We start from the raw sequence: 23,745 nt of genomic DNA, 5'->3' as shown, positions 1-23,745 counted from the left end.
TGCACTTGATACTAGTTGCTCCCAAATATATCAACTACACTACAGAAATAAAAGAAAATGCTTTATTACATAGACTGTACATCTTTATACCAACAATACACATTCATATTGTATAATATGTGTAGTAATGTGGACAGCCGTATGCGTATAGTTTGTAAAGCTGTCTCTTAACTCATTCACTCCAATGGAGCTCAGGAAGTTTGCACTGTAAGTTCCAATGGGCAGAGCCTAAGCCTTTTGATAGAATCAAATTATGTCCCATATTTCAGACAGATGTTCATATTTCTGGAACCATAGGGTTTATGAAAGAAGTAGAAATGGCAAACTCTTCAGCACAAACTATTTTTATAAATGTAGTATTCCTTATGTTCTATTTCTTAAACCAAAATGTATAAGTCACAGTAAACACAGTAACTATTATATCTGTCATATTTTGTAAACAGCTTGCAATGTCTCAGGAATCACTCAAGTTATATACATACTGTCAGCCACATTTTATTTATCTAGCTGAGAGCTTTCATGTGAGTCTAAAGAATTCTGTCTGTGTTACTTGGTTGTTGAGATATTTAAAAAGAATTGAAAACTATATATATATAAATTTGTTGTATCTTTCAGCTTTTTCCCGGTTAGGGGTCGCCACAGCGGAACTCCGGTCCACTAATGATTGGCAGTAGATTTTTACGTACCGACTTGCCAGGCCTGATGCACAACCTTCAATGAAGGTACGCCCATTCACACGTCTCCACACAGAAGTATATCTATATAAATTAATATCATAAAAACAACAATTACTATCTATTTACGTTGACCGAGGTCAAATATTAATGTAGTTGAGTTAGCCATTGTGTAAGCTTTATGATGAAATCTTTTAAAACCTTGTACATGGCATGGTTTTGGAATTATTGATGCAAATATGAACAAACAATAGTTGACACCTAGAGACGTCAGCAGGAGTTAACTGCAGATGCACCTGGAGGCATCACCCGGATGTAATAAGTTAAAGTGAAAGTTCAAATTGATGTTTCTGAGTCTGGATTGTTCTTTGGATCTTAAAGTATACCTGCACATTGGAAGCACATCATCAAATACTATACTTTGCACACTCATAAATCTGATAACATGCAGAACTTTAATATCTTGACAGTCATATATGGCTAGCCATCCATTTCATATAGCCTCCAAACATCTGTCAAACATCTGATGATGATGTCATCCACTATAAATTATCCAACAGAATTGTAAAAGTCAGACTTGTGATGTGGTGCTTGCCTTGGTACTGAGTTCTGTAGCTGGTGTTCCGAGGTATGTAGGGGTTCTCATCTCACTGAGGTCAATGTGTGTGTGTGTGTGTGTGTGTGTGTCTAGTCAAAAGGGGTTAACTGTATATCCTATAGTCATCAGTACAATTCCATCGACTACAAATATTTTAACAACTGTACATGACTAAACATCCATTTTTTCAGGCCTCCCAATATCTTCTCTCAAATATCTAATGAGGATGTCATCCAGTATAAATTCTCTTGCAGCATTGTAAAAGTCAGACTTAGCCATGGCTCTTATGTTAAGTACTGAGTTCTGTAGCTGCTGCTCCTAGTTAGGTAGAGGTTCTAATCTCACTTTGGTGAGCTGGTGTGTGTGTGTGTGTGTGTGTGTGTGTGTGTGTGTGTGTGTGTGTGTGTCAACTTGGTTGTCATTTGAGAGAGCATTTCACACCAGCATGTAGGACACTGTTATTACCATCTTCTCATCAGACACTGCTGATATCATCAGCTATAAAGTGTTGTTGGACACTATAAAATCCAGACTTGTACTGTGGCACTTGTGTTAACTTCTGAGTTCTCTAGTCAGTATATTTAAGTTTGTAAGGCTTCTGTTCTCACTGTGGTCAACCGGTGTGTGTGTGTGTGTGTGTGTGTGTGTGTGTGTGTGTGTGTGTGTGTGTGTGTGTGTGTGTATGTGTGTGTGTGTGTGTGTGTGTGTGTGTGTGTGTGTGTGTGTGTGTGTGTGTGTGTGTGTGTGTGTGTGTGTGTGTGTGTGTTCACTTGGTTGACATACAAGATCCCATTTTAGGCAAGCATGTAGAACACTGCTATTACCATCCTCTTCTCACCAGACACTGCTGATGTCATCACTTATAAAGTGTTGTCCAAAAATTTAAAAGTCAGACTTGTGCTGTGGCACTTGTATTAAGTACTGTACTTTGTAAATACTTAGGTAGAGGTTCAATTTTCACTGCAGTCAATTGTGTGTTCAGTCAACAATCAATATACAGACAAATGTAGAATGATATATGAATCCACAGGTATGACAAACCCTATTTTGAACATTTCATTGTTGCATACAATGATGATGTCATCCTATGTAACATGCACTTTGATAGCATTCAAAACAAGCCTGTGATGTGGAAGTAACATTAACTACTGCATTTGCAAGCTACTTTACCTACACATATAGGGGTTCTAATCTGACAGCAGGCATCTTGAGTATCCATACATACACCTATTATTTTTGAGATGATTTTACACAGGGATTTGACTCCACATTCATGTTGTATACTCCTCCCAACATGGTCCCCACAACATACAATGATGCTATCATACTCAATAAAGTGCAACTTGACAGTGTTACAGTTAGACATATATGGTGTTGTTACTGTGACATTACATGGCAATCATCTATAGTTGTAATGTTCAAATCAGGCCCAGTCTACTGCTGTGTGTATGGTTGGTGGTACATTATGGCCATTGTATGATATTTGGAATTGTTCTTTATTTCACTTCCACTTAGGAAACCTTTCATGTAGCCCCATTAATCCACCATCCTCCTGTTTCCTCTGGCCACATGACATCTTTCCTGCAGAGGAATGGATGATGTCCTCATGTCAAGTATGCATACACACATCATGAAGCAGAGTCCTTCCATGAACCTCTTCAAGCCATCTCAAGACCATTGCATGTCAGCATGTGTGATTCTGTCATGGTGTGGTGCATGTCCCATATGAATAGTGGCAAGATGTAATGAAATCTAACAAATATACACATATGCACAATAGGCTATCTTCCATAATATAGATATAAGTGATTTTTTACATGGTATAATAATGGCTAGGATTTCATGCGGTGTTGGCCATTTGCCTAATAATATCCTATGATTCTATGAATAGTTAACATGTCAATTTTGCTGTCATTGATATGCAGTATTTTGAGATGTAGATGTACAGTATGGCTACAAGGGGTCTTACAATCTGTAATGTGAGCTAATGTACTGGCGACCATTGATGACATTGCAGTACATGCTCTTTCTCAAATAGCTGTAGTAATATGTCTCCTAAGAACTGCTGCCATGGTATACTACACTTTTATGTATATTGCTGGTGTATTAGAACATGTGTTGTTGTAGTGGAGCAGATCAACCTTCTACACAGTTCACATTCCAGCATCACAGGAGACTTGTAGTATGGCACAGGTATGCATGTGTCTCTATACTATCATTAAATGCCCAGTGAAATACATCACTATAAATTCATATTGATTACAGGGTCACATAAGTCTTGTGTCACATACATATTGTTATACTGTGATATAAACAACCAAGGTATCACATGTCCAGATTAAACTGCAACCTTGTGGAATTCATTGTATGTGCAGTTGTGATGCTATACCCAATAATTATTGAGGTGGTCAGCAGCACCATTGCATGACTATTAGCATTTGTGTCAGGAAATGTTCTGCCTGAGCCACAAGCGCCTGATCTTTACTGTGTCCTGATATGGCATCAGACTGGTCAAACACAGCTGCAACAAGAAATGTATATAGGCATATGTTGTATAATTGATGTAAGTATGTGACATTGGTGCTGTTGTATGACTGTGTAAATAGTATGAATGTGTAGAATGTGATGAATGACCAAGGTTATATTTGGAGGTCTCTTCACAAATCATTTATTCCAATAAATGTGAAATGTTAAGGGGAATACACAACTAGGCACATATCTGTATGTGGATGCCACCAAACATACCCAGCCAGAGGAAATAGAGATTTGCTAGCTGACAGTTTGTTTCATACATCATCCCTCCGTCACCACTGGCCATTAGCCAAAGGATACATGCAAACATTACTTAGGTTTTATTCTAAGGCGGGCAGCTCATCTTTGTGATCTCTGTGGGTAATAACACAAACTCAGTAGGCCCTGGCAACATCACATGTTGCATATAGCATGACTCAAAACATGATCTACCAGACACAGTTAGATCCATACTTCAACACATTCTCCAGACAGCGTATGTTCCCATAGAAGGTTGTACATCAGTGTGCATGCTACTGACTGGAGGTGACCGCCAGCTGATGCATGGAGTTATAGATTCATCCTGATTCTTATCATCTGTGAGGTAGACCAACAACTCATCATGGACCTTCTCTACAAGGACACAGGTAATATCCCAACTGTGTACCAAACACATCTGTGAGTTTTTCAGGCTACATCATGTCTGTTACATCTGTTCAGTGTCCTCAACAAGGTCACCAAGGGCATACATGATGACAGCACTATCATCCTGCATAACTTGATCTGGCAAAGGCATATGACACAAATCAACACAGAGCTTTTACTGAGAAACTGTCACAAGTGTCCATATAAACATATATCACCAAGTGGTTAGACCACTGATCTCATACATGACAGAAAAACATGTTAAGGTGTGTGAAGTTACTTATATATAGAGTCCAGAGAACAAGTCCATACCTCAGGGCTCTGTGCTAGACCCTTTCATGTTGATTTTTTTAATTCAAAAATGTCACAAGAATGACATACACATCCTTTGTCCAAACAGCCTTATGAAGGACTGCAGTTTGTGGATAATCATTGAATTCAAGTGTGATATTGGTATAAAGCAAAGAGAATAACACACAAAGGAATGCTGCCACACCCATGGAGACACAGTGGATGAACAAAAAGCATGGGTGATTAGATCCATTGTAAAAGCAAATACACAGCTAATTTTAATGTAGACAGAACACACCTATGAGCAGGCCATGTGTTATGTGACTTGTGCACTTAGGTAGATGGTATGTGGAATGTCCACCAGCATGTGCCCACAGTGGTGACTACTCCCTTGTATGTAACACAACTCCTGAGAATGGGCAGAACATCCACATCAAAGGGCATTATATTTCCATAGTTCTCAGCCTCATCACAGCAATAACTAAGTACAATGCAACCCTTGTCATGTACCTCACAACACATCTTCAATGGATGAATTACTTAAGTGGACCACATTTGTCACAGTGAGCTCATACACATTATCGCCCATACCCACGTATTTCTATTTTTTATTTACATTAGCATTTGATGTTGTGTTACTCCTGTCACAGTGTTATACAAGTTGCTTGTGTGATACTTGTTCCTGTGATGCACACTGCAAATACATAGTTGATTGCAGCAGTGATGGCATGAGTTACATTTGTGACACTGTAGATTGTGCCATATATGCAAAGCACACCTGTCAACTAGCCAGGATTGCTGCTAATCACATACAGGTATAACAGTATCCCTCTTAAGATCTCCACCAGATGTTAAATTTTGAGGAAGGTATGCTTGAAGACCCTCATATATTGCAGACAAATCCTCAGAGTTGTACAAGTGTGTTCTTGCAGTACCATCTATGAACACTCACAATCACATATGTTATGGCAAAGACAGGAGATTAATGGTGGTATCATTCTGATATTGTCCATGAGCCTGTTATTATGTGTTCCGCTTGGGTGAGACCTAGGCTGACATTTACATTCATATTCAGGCAACTCGTTTCGTACAGCTTCACAATAAGCATCTAACCTTTATTGTATATATTATCCCTGATACATATGTCCTTTTCATTTTTCATGTCAGGATGCTTATATCACAAAATCCTCTCCATTGACATTTCATCTTGTGTGATAGTCACATAATATACAACAACTGTACAGTGTGTACAGTATCACGTAGATATTGGATTAATGTTCATGCTACAACTGTCTTCATTGACATGCCTTCATCTGCTGTACATCATCATGTTTCACGTGTCCCCTTCCTCTGTGTTCATTCCTGCAATTCATCTGTGTGTTCCTTTTCAATACACACACCACTTGTGAATATTTATTTATAATGCAGTTTATGTACCCTTGGTGATCATGTACAAACATTTATTCAGTATGCCTGAAACAGGTTTCCACAGTACTCTGCACTGTATACACTTTTATGTAATGTGTTGATATTATATACATTGCTTTATTAATAACACTGGTAGTCATTTTGGCTTTCCATGAAATCCTGCAGACCTGGTTTGCCCGTAAGTAGGCAGGTGTACATGTACATGTATACAGGTGTTTGTGTTGCTTTACACAGTTTTCTGGCTGGCAACATTGTTGCTAGCACACAAAACTGTACTTGTTTACATTTAACCGCAATGTGCTGCATGCATATCTAATTAGTATTGCTGCTCACCACACAGAAATGTAAACTCTGTGTAGGCTTAGTAATAGGCCTACACGAAGTTTATTGAATCCCCAGGTCTTTACACCTTCCAAACAGTGAATACTTCATGTGGTTTTTGATACATAATAAGACTATTCATTAAATAATGAGCAATCAAGCATACATAGCTATTTTTTTTAGTTGATTGTAAAAGTCTCTTTGTCCTGGCCCCCTTTAAAATAACTCACACTAGCAGCAAAAAGCATTTGATGACCTTTATTAATTCAAACAAATTTATAACTTTATTCATATAACAGTAACAATTAACTGGTCATCACATTCTTCCCAGCAACATCAGGGCAGTGTACCTACTTACCCTGTCTAAATCATCCATCAGTGCAGCATACCTACTCACCATGACCAAAGCCTTAAACAGGCAGCATACCTGCTCACCCTTTCCAAATAACCAGTGTCCAAAATAAACTTACTTATTGCTACCAGGCAGCGTCCAGCAACTCACTTGATCCCCAGACTCAATGCCATCAACACCATCACCTAGAGGAGGAACAGAAGAGGACACTCCTGTCCCTCTTCTCTGCCTAATAACCCCACTTTAATCCCAGTAAATAAAGTACCACAGCAAAGAAAACTGGGAGGGAGGGTCACAAACTCATGCATAAATGTGACACCACTTCCCCTGCTACAGCAATAAGATAACTAGGCCCCTCCCCAACCCTACCTTACTTCCCCTAGCTCACCAAGCCAATTAACCCATTAACATCCAAAATCCAGCTAGCCTGACTTAACACTATACACAACCCCCCTCCCCAATCCCCATATTCAACTCCCCCCCAAAAGAGGGTCCTAGATAAATTGGTTTGTCCCAAACCACATTTGTCCTGACCCCCTTTAAAATAACTCACACTAACACCAAAAGACATTTGATGACCTTTATTAATTCAACCAAATTAATAACATTATTCATATAAAAGTAACAATAAGTCATCACATTCTTCCCAGCAACATCAGGGCAGTGTACCCACTCACCATGTCTGAATCATCCATCAGGACAGTGTACCCACTCACCCTGTCTAAATCATCCATCAGGGCAGCGTACCTATTCACCCTGACCAAAACCTTAAATGGGCAGCATACCTGCTCACCCTTTCCAAATAAGCAGTGTCCAAAATAAGCTTGCTTATTGCTATCAAGCAGCGTTCAGCAACTCACTTGATCCCCAGACTTAATGCCATCAACACCATCACGTAGAGGGGAAACAGAAGAGGACAATCCTGTCCCTCTTCTCCACCCACCAGCCTGATCCTAGGCTGTTCCCCCTCTTAAACAATAACCTTCACCATACCCTCTAAAAACAATTTCAAATGTACATTAAATAAATCTAAACCAACATCACTGAAATGCACCCCATCTGATTGAAACCAAACACCATCTCTATCTTTACAGTCCCTATGTTCTATCATGTACATGCCTAAGACTCCCAGTTGGCTAGCCAACCTCTGGATAACAAACCTCCAAACCTGATCGACAGCCCAGTAATTGACCACATTCCTCCAAGTCAAACATGGTACTATCTCTGACCATGCTATACACATATTAGGGCATAACGTCTGCAACTTAAACAAATCCACTGCTATGGTATCCACCAAATGTTTCTTCAGAAGAATTCCCACTAATAGGTTCATAGGTTTGTACTAGGCTAATGGCCCTGGAGCCTTTACAAGCCTAGCCCATAGGATTACCCTGGTATCATGCCACCCAACCTTAGTTCCCAGTGCCTCTGTCAAGTAAAGCCACTGGAGTGATCCCTGGAGTGAATTTTCTATTTCCCATCCACTCATCAAGAATTCTCTTGAAGAGGGACAGTGAGGTGCTCTGCTTGACATGTATGGGAAGTCTATTCCATAGCATGGGCAGTCTCTGGGTTATGAACCTGCCCCTCCAGCATGGTCTGTTGATTGTGGTAATGAGGTTGAGGTCTTTGGAGCATGTGGTGTGGAGGGATTGAGAGATCTAGCATTTTTAGCAGAGCTGGGTCAGACATGGCTTTGTAAATCAAGCAGAGATCGCCTCTAAGTAGGCGATATGAGACAGAGAATAGTTGGATTTTCTTTAGTCTATCCATATACGACAAATGTTTAAGGCCTAGGGTGAGGTACTTTTGCGGCCTCTCCAGTTGTTGCAGGTGTTTAGTGAGGTACATGCTAAATGGGCCATTGTACTCAATGATTGGCCTAATGAGGGAAGAGTAGAGGGAGACAATGACCTCCTTCTTTCTGGATGCAAAACCCTTAGTAATGAGAGGTGCAATATAGAAGGGCTTTCTGACCACAGTGGCAATGTTGTGGTCAAAAGAGAGGTTGCTGTCAACCTGTGTTCCCAGATCTCTTATAACGTCTTCTGTGTTCATTGATCTATCATTGATGTGGTAATTCATGGGAACTGGGTTTTTCCCAAAGGGGATGATGGCACATTTTTTGGCATTGAGCTTAAGGCCATGGTTTTGACGCCAATCTTTGGTCTCAGTGAGACCTTTCTGTAGCATGCCAACATCACATGGGGAGTTAATAATAGCTCCCAACTTGCAATCGTCTGTGAACTTTGTCAGTCAGAGTCCCTTCGTGTTGGCCTGTACTTCAGGGAAGTAGATACCAAACAGGAGAGGACCTAGGACCAAACCCTATGGGACTCCAATCGTGACTGGTCAGTAGTCTGACTTGGAGCCAGCTACTTTCATACTGTGGGTTCTATCTGTGAGCCAGTTTGCAACCCACCTAGTAATATAGGGGTTGATGCCTAGCTTAGTGAATTTTTCTATGATTCCTGAGTGGGGAATGGTGTCAAAAGCCTTGACCAGATCAAGGTAGGCTGTATGAACCACCTTGCCTTCATCCACAGCTCTGGTGACTGACTCAAAGAAGTTGACCAAGTTGAGCAGGCATGAGCTACTCTTCACAAAACCAAACTGTGTGGTATCCAGAGTCTGGAGATTCCCTATATCCTTTTTTATTAGGTCCATGATGATGCATTTCATAGCTTTGTATATCAGATTCATCAGGCTAATGGGGCGATAGTTCCCAGGGTCTGTAATCACTCCTCCTTTGTGGAGAGGAATGAAGCAGTGTGCCATTCGGTAGGGACAATGCCTGAGGTGAGGCTGTGATTGAACAGGGCACACAAGTGAGGTGCCAGTTCACGCTGTAGTTCATGTAGAACACAACCAGGGATATTGTCAGGTCCCATATAAGCTGTATTTTTGGTCTTGGACAGTGCTGTTTTAACCTGTGCAGCAGTAATACTGGGTGCCTGGCAATCTACTGGTATTGTGATTGGTCCCTTGGAGGGGGAGGAGTAAAGTTGGCACTGAATCTGTCGGCCAGTTGTTGCTGTGTCTTTTGGCTTGTTGGCAATATCTGTTGGCTCGGTATAGGAGGTACCATTGTGCAGTAGTTCAGAGCAAATCTGGGTATTGCTGTGGAGATTCTTTACATAACTATAGAAGGTCTTCTGGCTGTCTTTACTATCTGCTGCAATTCTGTTTTCGTAGCTAGCTTTAGTTAGCTCATGGATAACCTAATCGCAACCTTAGCACTTCAAACTCAAGCATAAGTTGATCCCACCTAAGCCCTCTAACCCCTGTCCAACCTGAGACAAACAAAACCCAGATTCTGTCCATCCACCCTAACTGCTACCTGTTTCTCTGCCCAATGGATATAAGAATGACTTAGGATGATAATCTGCTTTCCTGAAAGAGAAAGAAATATTAAATAAAATGAAACTCCTTATCTAATATAAGAAAAAAGGCATTAGAAGACGACCTCCCAACTCTTCTAATAACCTCAATGGATCTGCCTTCCCTAGCCAAGTCTGAAGCCCTACCAATGTGAAGAAAATGAGCTGCAAACCTCTCAGCTGGAGAACACATGCAATGAAAAACCCTCCTAATGATTTTCACAAGCCGACCACTTGTTACCCTCCTGCCATCTAACAACCGGAAAACCAAATCATACAGGCCCCCACCTGAGTCCACCTTAATTCTATAGCCCACCTATAGCCTAGCCTAGCATTCTTATCTTTTTTGAGCACTATTGATGCACCTTTCCCCAACTGATCTGTTTTAGATCTTCACAGCCCAAGCACCATCCCAGGGCCTTTAATTACATTCCTCCAAAGTAATGATCCTAACAACTCAGACACATGGAACGCACCAAAATACAACCACACATACAAAGTGACTCACATAATGTAATCTACAGACTTCCCTTCCAGTAAGGCTAAACCTTTCAGTAAAACTTTCAAAAATGTCCTCATCAATGGCCATTGCATATCCCTATGCTCTCCAGCCACTCTTCCCATCCCCTCAGCATACACCCAACCATCCAAGACTTCATAAAATAGAGCAACCCAGATACCTGTGAAAATATGCTAATTGCTGCCAGATATACCCTAACCATTTGTAGAGCCTTGCCTAGACCCCAAGCCTGAGCTAAGTAACAAAGCAGTAACTACTCTGACCAAACCCCTTCATCTTCTGGCAATTGTAAAACAAATTCATCAAATTCATAAATAGCCCTACCATAAGCCTTCCTTGTAGACACTGCCCAAGATTGCCGCACCAACCTCCTAGTTACCTCAACCCAAGATGCAACACCTCCTCTGGCAGCAGTACCAGTACGTCCTCTGCCCCTGGCACCAGCTGTTGAAATCTGGAAAAATGAAATCAGGACAAGCTGTCAGCAATGGCATTGCTCACCCCAGGCACATGCACCCCTGTAAATGAAAAATTAATTATCAAACTCTGCAAAAACAACTTATGCAAAATTTACAATAGCAACTCTAATCTGGCTGTCTTTGTCTGCAACACCAGCACCACTGCCATGTTATCAGAATGAAAAAGTACCTGCTTTCCCCACAACCAGTTCTTCCAAACTACAGAGGCTGCCCAAACTGGCATCAACTCTAAAAACACAACCTCCCTTTTCCAGTCCTCCTTCCAATCCAATGGCCAATGAGCTGCAAACCATTGTCCTCCAAAATAAGCCCCCATTCTGATACCCCCTGCTGCATCTGTGAACAACTGAAGCTCCTCTTGACCAATCCAGTCTGCCTGCCAAAAGGAAATCCCATTGAACTGCTCCTAAAAACATAACCATAGAAACAAATCCACTCAGACCAACATGTCAACTCTAACTCAGTGGTGTTTACTCTTACCCCCTTATAACAAAAAGGCTACTGACTTACAGAAAGTATGCCCTGGATGCACTGCCTGACAAAATTCAAAATCCCTAACAGCTACATAACTGTCCGGATCCAGACTTTATCACTGGGGCCACAATTATCCTAATCCTAACCTTCAATCCATCTATCTTATCCATAGGCAGACAAAACAATCCCTGTTCTGCATCCTCTAATAATCCCCAAAAATCTAAAGTTCTTGCTGGGCCTTCAAACTTATGCTGAGCCAATGGGACCCCTAAGTCATCACACATTCCCAAAAATTCTTCCCGCACTCCTTCCCATCCCTCTCCAACTAGCAAGAAATCATCCAAGTAATGTACCACCTTCTGCATACCCATCCGTTGCTGCCATACCCATTGAAGTACCGTACTGAATGGTATGGCCTTGTCGAAATAAAATTTGTTTCCTATTACCATGCCCAGTAATGGCCACTTCTCCTGCCTGATTGGCAGCAGAAGAAAGGCATATTCAATATCCACCTTTACTAACTATGGATCCTTGAAACCCCGAATGATCCCCACAACATCATCCAAGGATGTATAACTAACCCTGGCATCTTCAACTGCAATGAAATCATTAACTGAGCTCCCATTGGGATATGACAAGTGGTGAATCAACCTAAACTCACCCGCCCATTTCTTTGGTGTCAGACCCAATGGAGAAATCTTAAAAGTATCAAAATACAGGCTGTCAAAAGGGCCTAGTAACCAACCCACCTGATGCTCCTTCCCAACCAAACCCCATAAAATGTCCTCCTTACCCCACACCAATCACAGATTTTTGCAAACCACCCCATTCCCCACCACCCTGAATTTAATAGAGAACCCCTGATAAAAAAACATCTAATATCTCCTCCTTAAGCACAGGATCAGGGAAGCATTGGAGCATGCATTGTAAACCCCCACCTTAATAGGAGAATGCGATCTGTCCCCTTTCCCTATCCCCTGAAGAGCCCTCCACCCCTTGACCCATGAAAATCACCTCAACCCCTAAAGTTCTGAAACCCCCTGAGAAGATGGAAAGCCCCCATCCCCTGACGTTAAGTTTGCAGTCATAGAAATAACCTCCCCTCACCCACACTGAGCGGCTGGATGATTCTCCCCGCACCTTGAATGATCATGCAAGTACTTGAACCCTACCCACGAACAACTTCCGGCATTAAACATCCAACACACATCACTCCCTTCTCCCACTTTACCTCCTCTAATACTCCAGCCATAACTATCCATCATGGTAGCCAACCAGATGTCTGGATGCCACACCTCTCAGCGGAGAAAATGATCCATTGCTTTCCGCTTCTGAAACCTCTAGTCATACCACAACCAAGCATTCCCAGGCCATAAATGCTGAGCCTCCTGGAATGTGAGAAAATAACCAAAAGAAGCAAATCCAAAGTCACATCTTTCTCCAACAGCACCGCCATATAATAAACAGAACTGACAACTCAGCTATCCCATGTCCTAGATCAAATTCTACCTACCCTCCTCCTACCCAGTGCAGCCAGTGCAGCCAATAAATCTTTAGTGTTAGTCAGCTCAGACTCCACCAAGTGCTGTACCCCTTCTGTATAAATTAACTTAAAAATATCCACATATTCTCCCTTCCAAATTGTCTCCTTAACTGAGGAAGGAATATGCGAAGTCAAAAAGGCTGCCCCCGTTTCTTGGCCCAAAGACTGTATAGTTAACCAGTCACCAGGGCGAAGGAGAAAAATAAAACCTAGTTCAGAACCCAATACTGGGTTATCCAATGATCCTGCACTGTCCACTCTAACTGCTTTCCCCCTACTGGACCCATAACTCCCCACAACCTCTGCAGTAGCCCCCCCCCACATCATTTCAGTCACAACCAAATTCTATCTCAGAGGACTCCCTGTCCTTCCTGACTGCCCCCACAGTCCCAGCATCTGCCCTGCCTACTAAAACAGTTGATGTAAGATCATTACCTGATAATCTGTCTTGAGCGACCTACCCTCTTCGCTACCCACCTGGTAGAGTCATGCAGCCCTCATACACTCAGTTGCAGCACCCTTTAACCATGACCATAAACCGCCTCATAAAAATAAATAAATAAATAAAAAAATATACTCCAAACTTGTCTTACCAACCAGTCAAACTAATGCACAACCCACCAAGTGCACATACCCTCCATGGCCTACCTATCACCGGAGTACCTACAGGTCATCCTGGATGTAAGTTAGCTTCACAAACTCATACCTAAATGTGATGCAACTTCCCCTGATACAGCAACATAATAACTAGGCCCCTCCCCAACCCTATGTCACTTCCCCTAGCTCCCCAAGCCAATTAACCCATTAACATCCAAAAGCCAGCTAAGCTGACAACACTATACACCTCCCCTCCTCACTCCCCGTATTCAATTCTCCCCTCTCTCCTAAAAAGAGGATCCTCACAAATTGGTTTGTCCCAAACCTCATTTCTCTTTGTACAGATTTACACATTTTTCTTTAGAGAGTGTATCCACAGAAATCATGCCACACTTCAAGTCTGTTAATGTCACTGAATAAAAAAAATCATGTGTTATAGAAACTAAATATTTCTTTAACTTACCTTTAAGAAATTACATATTATTGTAAAAAAATTCTCTTACTAATCCTCTCTAAACAACAGCCTCAGTTTAACTAAGGTTTGGTGCAATAAAGCTTGACTGTTAATGAGCGATGGAACTTTCTGCTTTTTATTTCCACGTATTCCTGAATAGTGCAACACACACAAAATAATCTACAGTATTATTTCTTACAAAACATTCTTTATAGCTAAATATTAAATCTGCAATTCATGTTTCATATTTCCATTAATTATAGAGGAGCTTTATTTCTGTTGAATACTTTCCATATGAGTTAGTCATTCAAATCTAGTTTAACTAATTAAACCCATATTTACTGAAAGCTGTTATTACATGGAAGCAAAGTTGCTGTGCACCTGCCATGCAATAGTCGTTACCCCTGTCCACCCTCTTAACTAATTTAAACAACTTTGAGGTCATAAAACCTTGTGATAAGTTATCAAAGCTTGCTGAGCATTCATATCTCATTAGTTATGTCTGTGAGCCTGACCTTGTGATAAATTGTCAAAGCTTGCTGAGCATTCATATCTGATTAGTTATGTCTGTGAGACTGACCTTGTGATAAGTTGTCAAAGCTTGCTGAGCATTCATATCTGATTAGTTATGTCTGTGAGACTGACCTTGTGATAAGTTGTCAAGGCTTGCTGAACAGTCATATCTGATTAGTTATGTCTGTGAGATTGAGTTTGATTAAAATGTAACTTATTGAGGCTACCAAATACCGATAACAAGCTCCATGTATATGCACCACAAATATTACAGTATTGCTTCTAGAGGGAGTATATTTTGCGATGGAGCTTCTGAAAACCTTGTTGATCAATGTCCAGTAACAAACCTTAAATTCATGATGTGAGAAATGTCTGATTATTATAACGACTGCAATGTTTTCAAAACAGGAAACACTATACAACATATTGATGTTCACATTATGTAAATTGTACAATTATAGCTACAGTATATTAAACACTTTGCAACAGTGGAAAGGAAGCAGTTTTACAATGTGTGGAATATTAAGTGAATCAATTATAGCACCACTGAACAATGCCTGAATTAACAGTTTACCTTCTCTTCTGCTTTAATTTTATACCCTAAGTGAAATGTCACTCCTTGTGTCTGAACTATAAACCACATGCCAAAATGTCCTTCTGACAGCCATGTTGCCATTGTAATACATGGACCATATCAGACTTTTGTTTGCACACTGACTGTGCATAACTGTTCTCAGAATTCTCACCATGTGATATTCATGTTATGTTCCTCATCAGTGGTTCATCTAATAAAATGCACAGGCTCCAAACTTGTAGCTCACCTTGATGATGTTTGAAGAATTTGTATTTGAAATTCCTGAAGTATGATTACAGCAGTACATGTTTTGAGTCATAGTCCTTACATAATACAACATGCTGCCTGCACTTTCTTTAAAGGCCTGAATATGATGTCTCTCCAGTCTCTGACCAAGTTGAACTTACCCTATAAGGCTTCATGTGAGTCTTGATAAATTCTTGACTGAGACAACCAACACTGTTAAGTAGCTCCAGAAATTTGTTTCTGAACTTGACACTAACAAAGGCATATAGTACAGGGTTCAGGCAGCTGTGAAAATAGCCCAGACAGATGGTTACAGCTAGGCTGATGTCTATTCCTGATTCTGTGTCACAGTCCGGTTTAATAAATTTAAACTCATATAAAGTGTCAATGAATAGTATTAAGTTATACGGCATCCAGCACAGGAAAAATGCTATTACAACAGCTATAATTACATGTATAGCTTTTTGCTTTTGAAAACCATGTGAATGACGTAGAGTTCTGATAATTAAAGCATAGCAATAAATCATGACAAGCAAGGGGATAAAAAATCCAACAATGTGATAGAAGAAACGTGTGGCTATTCTCCAATACTTAGCAGATTGAAAATCATAATTGTGAATGCATAAAGAACTGTTGCTTCTGTCATCAAATTTACTTTCCAACAGTATAAAATCAGGAATTGTTATGTAGAGACACAGACTCCACACCAAGAGGCAGCTTACAGTGACTGAAATAGTTTTGCGTTTGTTATACATTTGTATGGCATGAACTATAGAAAGATATCGTTCAAAACTTATACAAGCCAGCAGAAATATTCCACAGTAGAAGTTGATTCTAAGACTTGCACCGATGAGCTTGCACATTGCTGTACCAAACACCCAGCCATACATACTCTTGGCTGCCCAGAACGGCAGTGTCAATATCAGCAGGATATCGGCAATGGCTAAATGAAGAATGTAGATCTCTGTTACAGCCATTGACTGCTTGTATTTGAAAAGGACGGCCACCACCATTCCATTGCCGATTAGACCCAAAATAAATATGAATGAATAGAAAATAGGAAGAAACACTCTGTTAAATGACTGTTTTATATAAGGGCTGCATGGAGCGGTAACACAACATGTTGTGCTTTCATTATAACTATAATTATAATAATCAGTGGTGTTGAAAATAGTAAGAAGGTCGTCCCCTTCAATAATCATCTTTGAGCCTTGAATATCCTGAAATAGAAAGGAGAGATTTATTTGTTTAGATTGTAGTAGATAAACTAGAATCAACATCTATAATGACCACAATCATGCTTTTTTGATGTCTACATAGTTGTTTTAGATGAAGGCATTTAAAGAACAGGCACATGACAAAGAATTTATCGCTGACAACATCTAAGTACAGATATAATCATCAAGTCTAGGTAATAGTAATCACAGAAGACTTATTTTTTAAGTCTTACCCACTTGATGACATCTATGTTTGAGTCAGTATGTATTTTCTGCTTTTACTATCTGGTGTTATTGTTACTCTAATGTAATATGTGGCTTTAATCACAATAAGACCATTTCTGTTATTGAAGACCACATCTCTTCATACAAATAATTCATCAGAGTCAATATAAAGTAACTTGGCTGCAGGAAATAACTATGCCGGTAAATGTGGCCGGCAGTCATCATAAGAAAATATGGGAAGGAAGGAAGGTAGGAAGGAAGGAAGGAAGGAAGGAAGGAAGGAAGGTAGGAAGGTAGGAAGGAAGGAAGGTAGGAAGGAAGGAAGGAAGGAAGGTAGGAAGGTAGGAAGGAAGGAAGGAAGGAAGGTAGGAAGGAAGGAAGGAAGGTAGGAAGGAAGGAAGGAAGGTAGGAAGGACGGAAGGAAGGTAGGAAGGAAGGAAGGAAGGAAGGAAGGAAGGAAGGAAGGAAGACTGAATAACAATATGGACAGTTTAAATAAAATACCTATTAAGTACTACTGTTCTAATAAGCACCTCTTTAACTGTTTTGTTGTACTATGTGTTCTAGATTAATTTATTTTGATGAATGTCTTATTTGAAATGATATAACAGACATTAAGACTTGAGTATTTCAGGACATACATTACTAACATCAATGAAAACACTAAACTGCTGGACAGATATTGATTGCTCATGGACTAAAACAGGAGAAGAAGGCACGAGAATATAATTAATGTTTATTTAAGTAAGAGGATTGTACCACAAAGGCCCATTTTCAGCGGGTCTATATTACTAGAACGAATGCTTAAATGTTCAAATCTGTAAAGGTCGACCTTTACAGATCGAATACTTAAGCTTTTGAAAATGTTAAAAAGTAAATTAAAAAAAAAAGTATGAAGGAAGGGTTTAGGCAGGGGGGCAAGACCCCCCGCACCCCCCACCCCCGCTACTTAAATATACCAACTCAGAGATCACACTACAGTGAACTACAGTGCGGAAATGAGAAATTTCCCATTCCCTATGCTGTAGCACGATCTTGGAGTTGGTATATTAAAGTAAGGGTGGTGTGGGGGGCACAGCCCCCAATGTGGGTGTGCAGGGGGGCTTGCCCCCTGCTTAAACCCTTTAGCTTTTTTTTTGACTTGTGAATTTTTTCTTTAATTTTTATAAAAAATCAACCGCTTAACTGTTCGATCTCTAAAGGTCGACCTTTAGAGATTCGAACATTTAAGCGGTTGTGCATGTAATATAGACCCATTTTCAGCTACAATCAGTTATAAGTAAAAATAAAATATACATGATTACATACAGTAAAGCAATTAACAAATTATACTTACAGATTAGACAAGCATAACAATAATAATTTGAGACCAGATAATAAAACAATGATATACAAAAGCAGACTGCCACAAAGAGAGTGCTGTTACAAGACCACAGAATCAGGCAGTGTATAATATCGAGGATTATAATTGGGTGTCCTATCATAACCAACTTATTTTGTATTCAACACATGGATGCCAAGAAATTCACATTGAGAGCAGAGCCAGTAAAACACTTTAGTGCTGTTAACCAGACAGCATACATAACAAAGTAACCTGCTGAAGAATAAACTGCTTCAATAGTTGTTGGACAGTTTGTTCTGCCACAGTTTTTGCTTATAAGTCTAGCAAAGTATGGAGACCTCACTTGGTATATAATTGTAAAGAAATAAAGCATGTAGAATACAGCTGATCTGAGGAACCCATCAAAATGGTCATTGAAAGGAACTGTGTGTACATATCACAGGTTGTGGCCTCATTGGCTGAGGTTGACAATATTGTGTGCTCATGCTGCAGAGGATACGTAAAGCATCACATACGATATTTGTATTTTGTGACATCATCACTTAAGTGGGATCTGAAAGAACAATGGCAACAAATGCTGTAATGGTTCAGCAATATGACTATATTGTAAATATTACCTGACACTAAGGCTGCATGGTGGGTATCGTCTCATATTCACAGCTACAGAGTTCAGGTCTCACTTCTGGTCACTGCCTATAAGGAGTGTTCATGTTTTTAGGTATCTATGTTGGCTTTGTCTTGGCTATTCCAGTTCATCCCACATCCCCAAATCATGCTGGTTGATTGGTTAATCTAAATTGTCTTGATTAGCTACTCTCAACTTGTCTTTATACTTGTCCTTGTGTCCTGGCTTATATTTGAAAGGGCTCCAGAAAGGGCCATTTTACTTACACAGTTCACACGTTCATAGGAGGTTACTAGTCTAATGGACCTAGGGCCTTTACAAGCCTAGCCATGTAATACAAGTGTTCACTAGTTGACCATTGTTAGATGGTTCCCTAATTGATCATTTTTAGATGGTTTGATTGTTTGCAGATTGAATCTATGATCAGCACTGGCTAACCCTGATCATGAGGGACATAGGTGCCACCCTAGAGATGAATTTATGGTCTCCCATCCAGTTTTCCTGGTTGCACTTAAATAGGGTCATTGAGGAGTTCTGCTTAACATGAAGTGGGAGTTTATGCAATCTCTGGTAGACATATCTGTCTCTTCAGCATGTTTTGTTTTAAGTCACATGCTAGGTTCAGATCTCTGGAATGAGTGATTCCTATCCCATTTGGTTTGCAGATGTGCAGCATTTCCATTAGGACAGGGTCAGAGACTGCTCTGTAGGCCAGGCACAGGTCACCTCTCAGCAGCTTGTAGGACACAGAGTACAGTGACAGGGCTTTCAGTCTTTCCATGTAGGTCACTGAATTCTCTTGGTCAGGAATATCTGTGGTCTGTCTGGCTGCTACAGGCATCTGATGAGGTACATGCAAAAGGGAGAATTGTACTCTATTAGTGGTCTGATGATGTGGAGTACAGAGGAGTTATAACATCCTTAGTCTTGGATGTGATGCCCTTACTTATGAGATGTGCAACATAAAAGGCTTTTCTTACCACGGTGGACAGATGGTGATCAACGTTTAGAATGCTGTCAACACGTGTTTCCAAGTCATGCACCACTGAGCTCCATCTTAGGGGGCTGCTGTCTATATTGTAATTTGCAGGGGCTACCTTTTTGCCAAAGGGGACAACAATGCACTTTTTTGCATTTAGCTTGAGTCCATGGTTTGCCCTTATCAGTTGTCTGTGCTAACCCCTCCTGTGGTATATTAATATATTTCGGACACTCAGTGATTGCTCCAGTTTGCAGGCATCGGTGAACTTGGTGAGCCACAGACTGTCTACTTTTGCCAGGACATCCGAGAAATAGATTCCAAACAGCAGAGGCCCCAGCACAGAACCTTGTGGTACCCCACTGGTAGTAGTAACTATTCGACTTTAGCTTCTGTCAGTGAGTCAGTTGGCTACCCATCTAGTGACATATGGGTTAATCCCCAGCTGGGAGAGTTTCTCAATGATACCTAAATGTCAAAATCCTTGGCCAAGTCAAGATAGGTGGTATGTAATGCTTTGCCTTCATCCAGGGCTTTGGTGACATTCTTGAAGAAGTCCACTAGGTTTAGTAAGCATGATCTACCCTTAACAAAGCTAACTGGGTCAGGTCAAGAGTTTGAAGGTTGCCTATGTCCTTGTGAAGGTCCATGATTATTCTTTTCATGGCCTTGCAGATAAAGCTGGTTAGGTTTTTGATTCTATAGTTCCCAGGGTTGGTTGAGGGTTGGTTGAGGGATCCCCTTTGTGCAAGGAGATTACAGTTGCTGTTCTCCACTATACTGGAACAAAGCAAATTCTGAGGCTATGGTTAAATAAAGTGCCTAGTGAATCTGCTAGGTCATGTTTTAGGTGGCTTAGTATGCAGCCTGGGATGTTATCTAGTCCCATAGAGGCCATGTTTTTGGCCTTGGGGAGCATGACTTTCTCATTGGAGATACTGGGGAGAGGACAGCTGTCATGTATGCTTTGAGGTATAGCTAGTGGGTGAAGTTTGTGCCAGATCTGTTAGCTACCAGGTTGGAAATTTCCTCAGGGTCAGTGTGAGTAGTACCATCCACTATGAGTTTGGCACATAGCTGTTTATTCCCTTTTAGATTTTGGACATAGCTAAAGAATGCCTTATGATTGTCTTTAGCTAGGTTAGCTAATTTAGCCTCATAACTAGCTTTAGAGGACGTTACCAGATATCTGATTTGCTTGTTTAAGCTGTGGATAGTATTCTGTTTCTGCTAACCAAGCTCCTTCTTGTTCTTAGGTATCAGTTTATTCCTTTTGTTATATAACCTGTTTATATTCGAGTGTTCATGTGGCTTGCTTTTATGGAAGGACTTGGTTTTGATCATGTCAGGTACAGCAGAGTCAATACGGTTGATTAAGTGGTTATACAGGGCATTTGTGTACTCCCTGTATAGGAGTCATTGCTAGTTGTGTTAGCAGGGGATTTGAAACTTTTCAAACCATTGCTTAATAGGCTATAGTTTGTTTTGGAGAAGTTTATCATTTTTATTGCTCCTGTGGATATGTCACATCTGATTGTTACTTCAAACGAGACAGATTAATGGTCTGATCTTACTAGGGAGGACAGAACACAGGGGGTAGTGAAATGACTCCCCATACTGGTGAGTATTAAGTTCAGAACACTTCAGCCTCTTGTGGGGGTGCAGACTAACTGTTCCACAGCATTTGTATTAACAAGGTGTAGGAATTTCAGGGCAATGTGGATGTCTCCCACTCAATAGAAGGATACTTGAAATCTCCCATGACCAAGGTGTTTGGCTGTATAGTGAGTGATTCAAGCAAGTTCGGGTAGGCAATGCACTTCTTATGGTTCATGGTGGGGGACCTGCAGCTAGCGATGATGTGGTAGGGTGTTTTACCTATAGTTATTTGGACCTGGAGTAGCTCAAGAGAGTAGTACTGTTTAACCAGTCTTGAGGTGTATTTGGATTTAATGAAGATGGATATACCGCCATCTTTGGTTATTTCACAACCTTTTTGAGGTCTGAACATGTGGAAAGCATTGTAGCCTTGCATGTCCAGAATGATGAATTAAATTACATTTCACACTATGCCTCCAACACACTGGTAAATAGCAGAATGCTGAATGGCAAAGTGAAATATTTTGGTATAGACTATAGTGGACATGGAATGCGAGCATTTATGTTTCAAGATCCCGTGTTCAAGTAAAGCAGATGATGCGTTATATAGCCCTTTCATTTTTTTCTTTTTGTTGAAGCTTCAGATGTAATTGAAAACTGAAAATAATCATTTTACATTGATCTTCCTGGATTTCTCCTGACAAGTTGGCAGCATTACAGAAACACTAAGGTTAATTCAACCTCTCTATTACAAGTATTGTCTCTGTAAGGAAACAAATTGGCCTTCCATTTATCACTGTTTCTAGCACTTTAAATGCATGCTTAACACCTAAGATTTGGACTATGTTGTATGGTATTCCTTAACTTTGCTGCATGAAGCATGTTGAAGGCTGTAGGTGTTATGTGGCAAAGATGGATATTTTAACTTATCCATACCCAACAGCAGAGGTGTAGTTAGGGTGGGGTGAAGGAGGCAGCTGCTCCAGGTGAAAGGTGCCATATGGGGGATAGCTAAGCTGAATAGTAAAAGAAGGTCTCATAAAAAGGATGTAAGATGAAAGACAGAGAGAGAGAGAGGGGGGGGGGGAGACTGCATGGGTTTGGGTCAGCAGTAGTTAGAGTGTAGACAACAGGCCTAATTTACCAATTTACTAGAGCAAGGAATGAGGACTGAAAGGCCTAGCAGAAATGTTCTTATTGCTTACAGTGGATTCCTTATGCTGGCCTGAAATCTACCACTGAAAGCTGATCCTGTAGTTAGTGATCTCAGAACCCATGTCAACAACAGACTGTTCTTTGATTATCAAATAACCACTATTATAAGGATGTCCTTTTTCATCGCACAATTTATATATAAATGTATGGCATCCAGGTCCAGAGATGTAAGCATTCCACTGTACTCTCCACTGATTAGGCTCATCATTGAATATAATTCCGCTTTGGTACCTACATATCCAAACACTTGCACAACTGTTTTGACCACAATGTTTTCTCACTAAAAAAATCAAGGGCCTAAATTATAAAACCTATGCAAACCATCTCAAAGCTATGTCCCTTCTTCTTGGTATTAATCAGGCAACTAAGAAGTCACCTCTGCCTTACATATAGAGCCTCAATCGACCCTATCATATCAGACCAATTACATATTCACAAATCCATGGTAATATAAACATTCAATCAAGGGATCTCAATCTATTTTGCAACATAAACAGGCCATATTAGAGGGATAAATATGCATCACAGAGAATACCATTTCTACAGAACTGTCACTACTTCACATAAAGCAAAGTACTTCTCTTACTCTGTTCAATTCATGTCTGGCTTGCCACCATGTCCCTTATGGAAAGGCACAAGTATTGTCCCAAATATCCTTCTTCTTCCCTCTCTGAGTTATTTGTAAAGAGGTTCTGGTGCCATAATCAGTTACAGTAGTAGGCCTGGAAGCAATGACAGCAACCTATGGGACAGCAGTCCCATTCTGGTCAAGATGCAGTCCATACATTGTATTACTAGGCTCATCAGTGGTACCTGGGAAGCAGAAAGGCCCTTTTTGAGGGGGTGAGTAGCATAACAATCTTGAAGGTCAGCTGACAGTAGTGTGAGAACCTCCCTTTATTGCGATGAGTGGGAGGCCATAATCACTGACTGGTGGGTGTTG

General features: G+C 40.5%; 1 protein-coding gene across 2 annotated transcripts in view; it reads right to left on the bottom strand.

The window, feature by feature from the left end:
* Nucleotides 1–14,380: 14,380 nt before the first annotated feature.
* Nucleotides 14,381–23,745, bottom strand: part of LOC122809302 (C-X-C chemokine receptor type 3-like) — a 54,944-nt gene continuing 45,579 nt past the window's right edge. For both annotated transcript variants that reach the window (XM_044080691.1, XM_044080692.1), the window contains exon 2: nucleotides 14,381–16,820. In XM_044080691.1, the coding sequence (XP_043936626.1) occupies nucleotides 15,711–16,820 (1,110 nt within the window). In that variant the 3' untranslated portion in view covers nucleotides 14,381–15,710. The remainder of the gene's footprint in view (nucleotides 16,821–23,745) is intronic.

The sequence above is a fragment of the Protopterus annectens genome, chromosome 8.part0 (assembly GCF_019279795.1).
Source record: "Protopterus annectens isolate FY-2018-M chromosome 8.part0, PAN1.0, whole genome shotgun sequence".
Lineage (NCBI taxonomy): Eukaryota > Metazoa > Chordata > Ceratodontiformes > Protopteridae > Protopterus > Protopterus annectens.
This window is presented reverse-complemented; position numbering and strand designations above follow the sequence as displayed.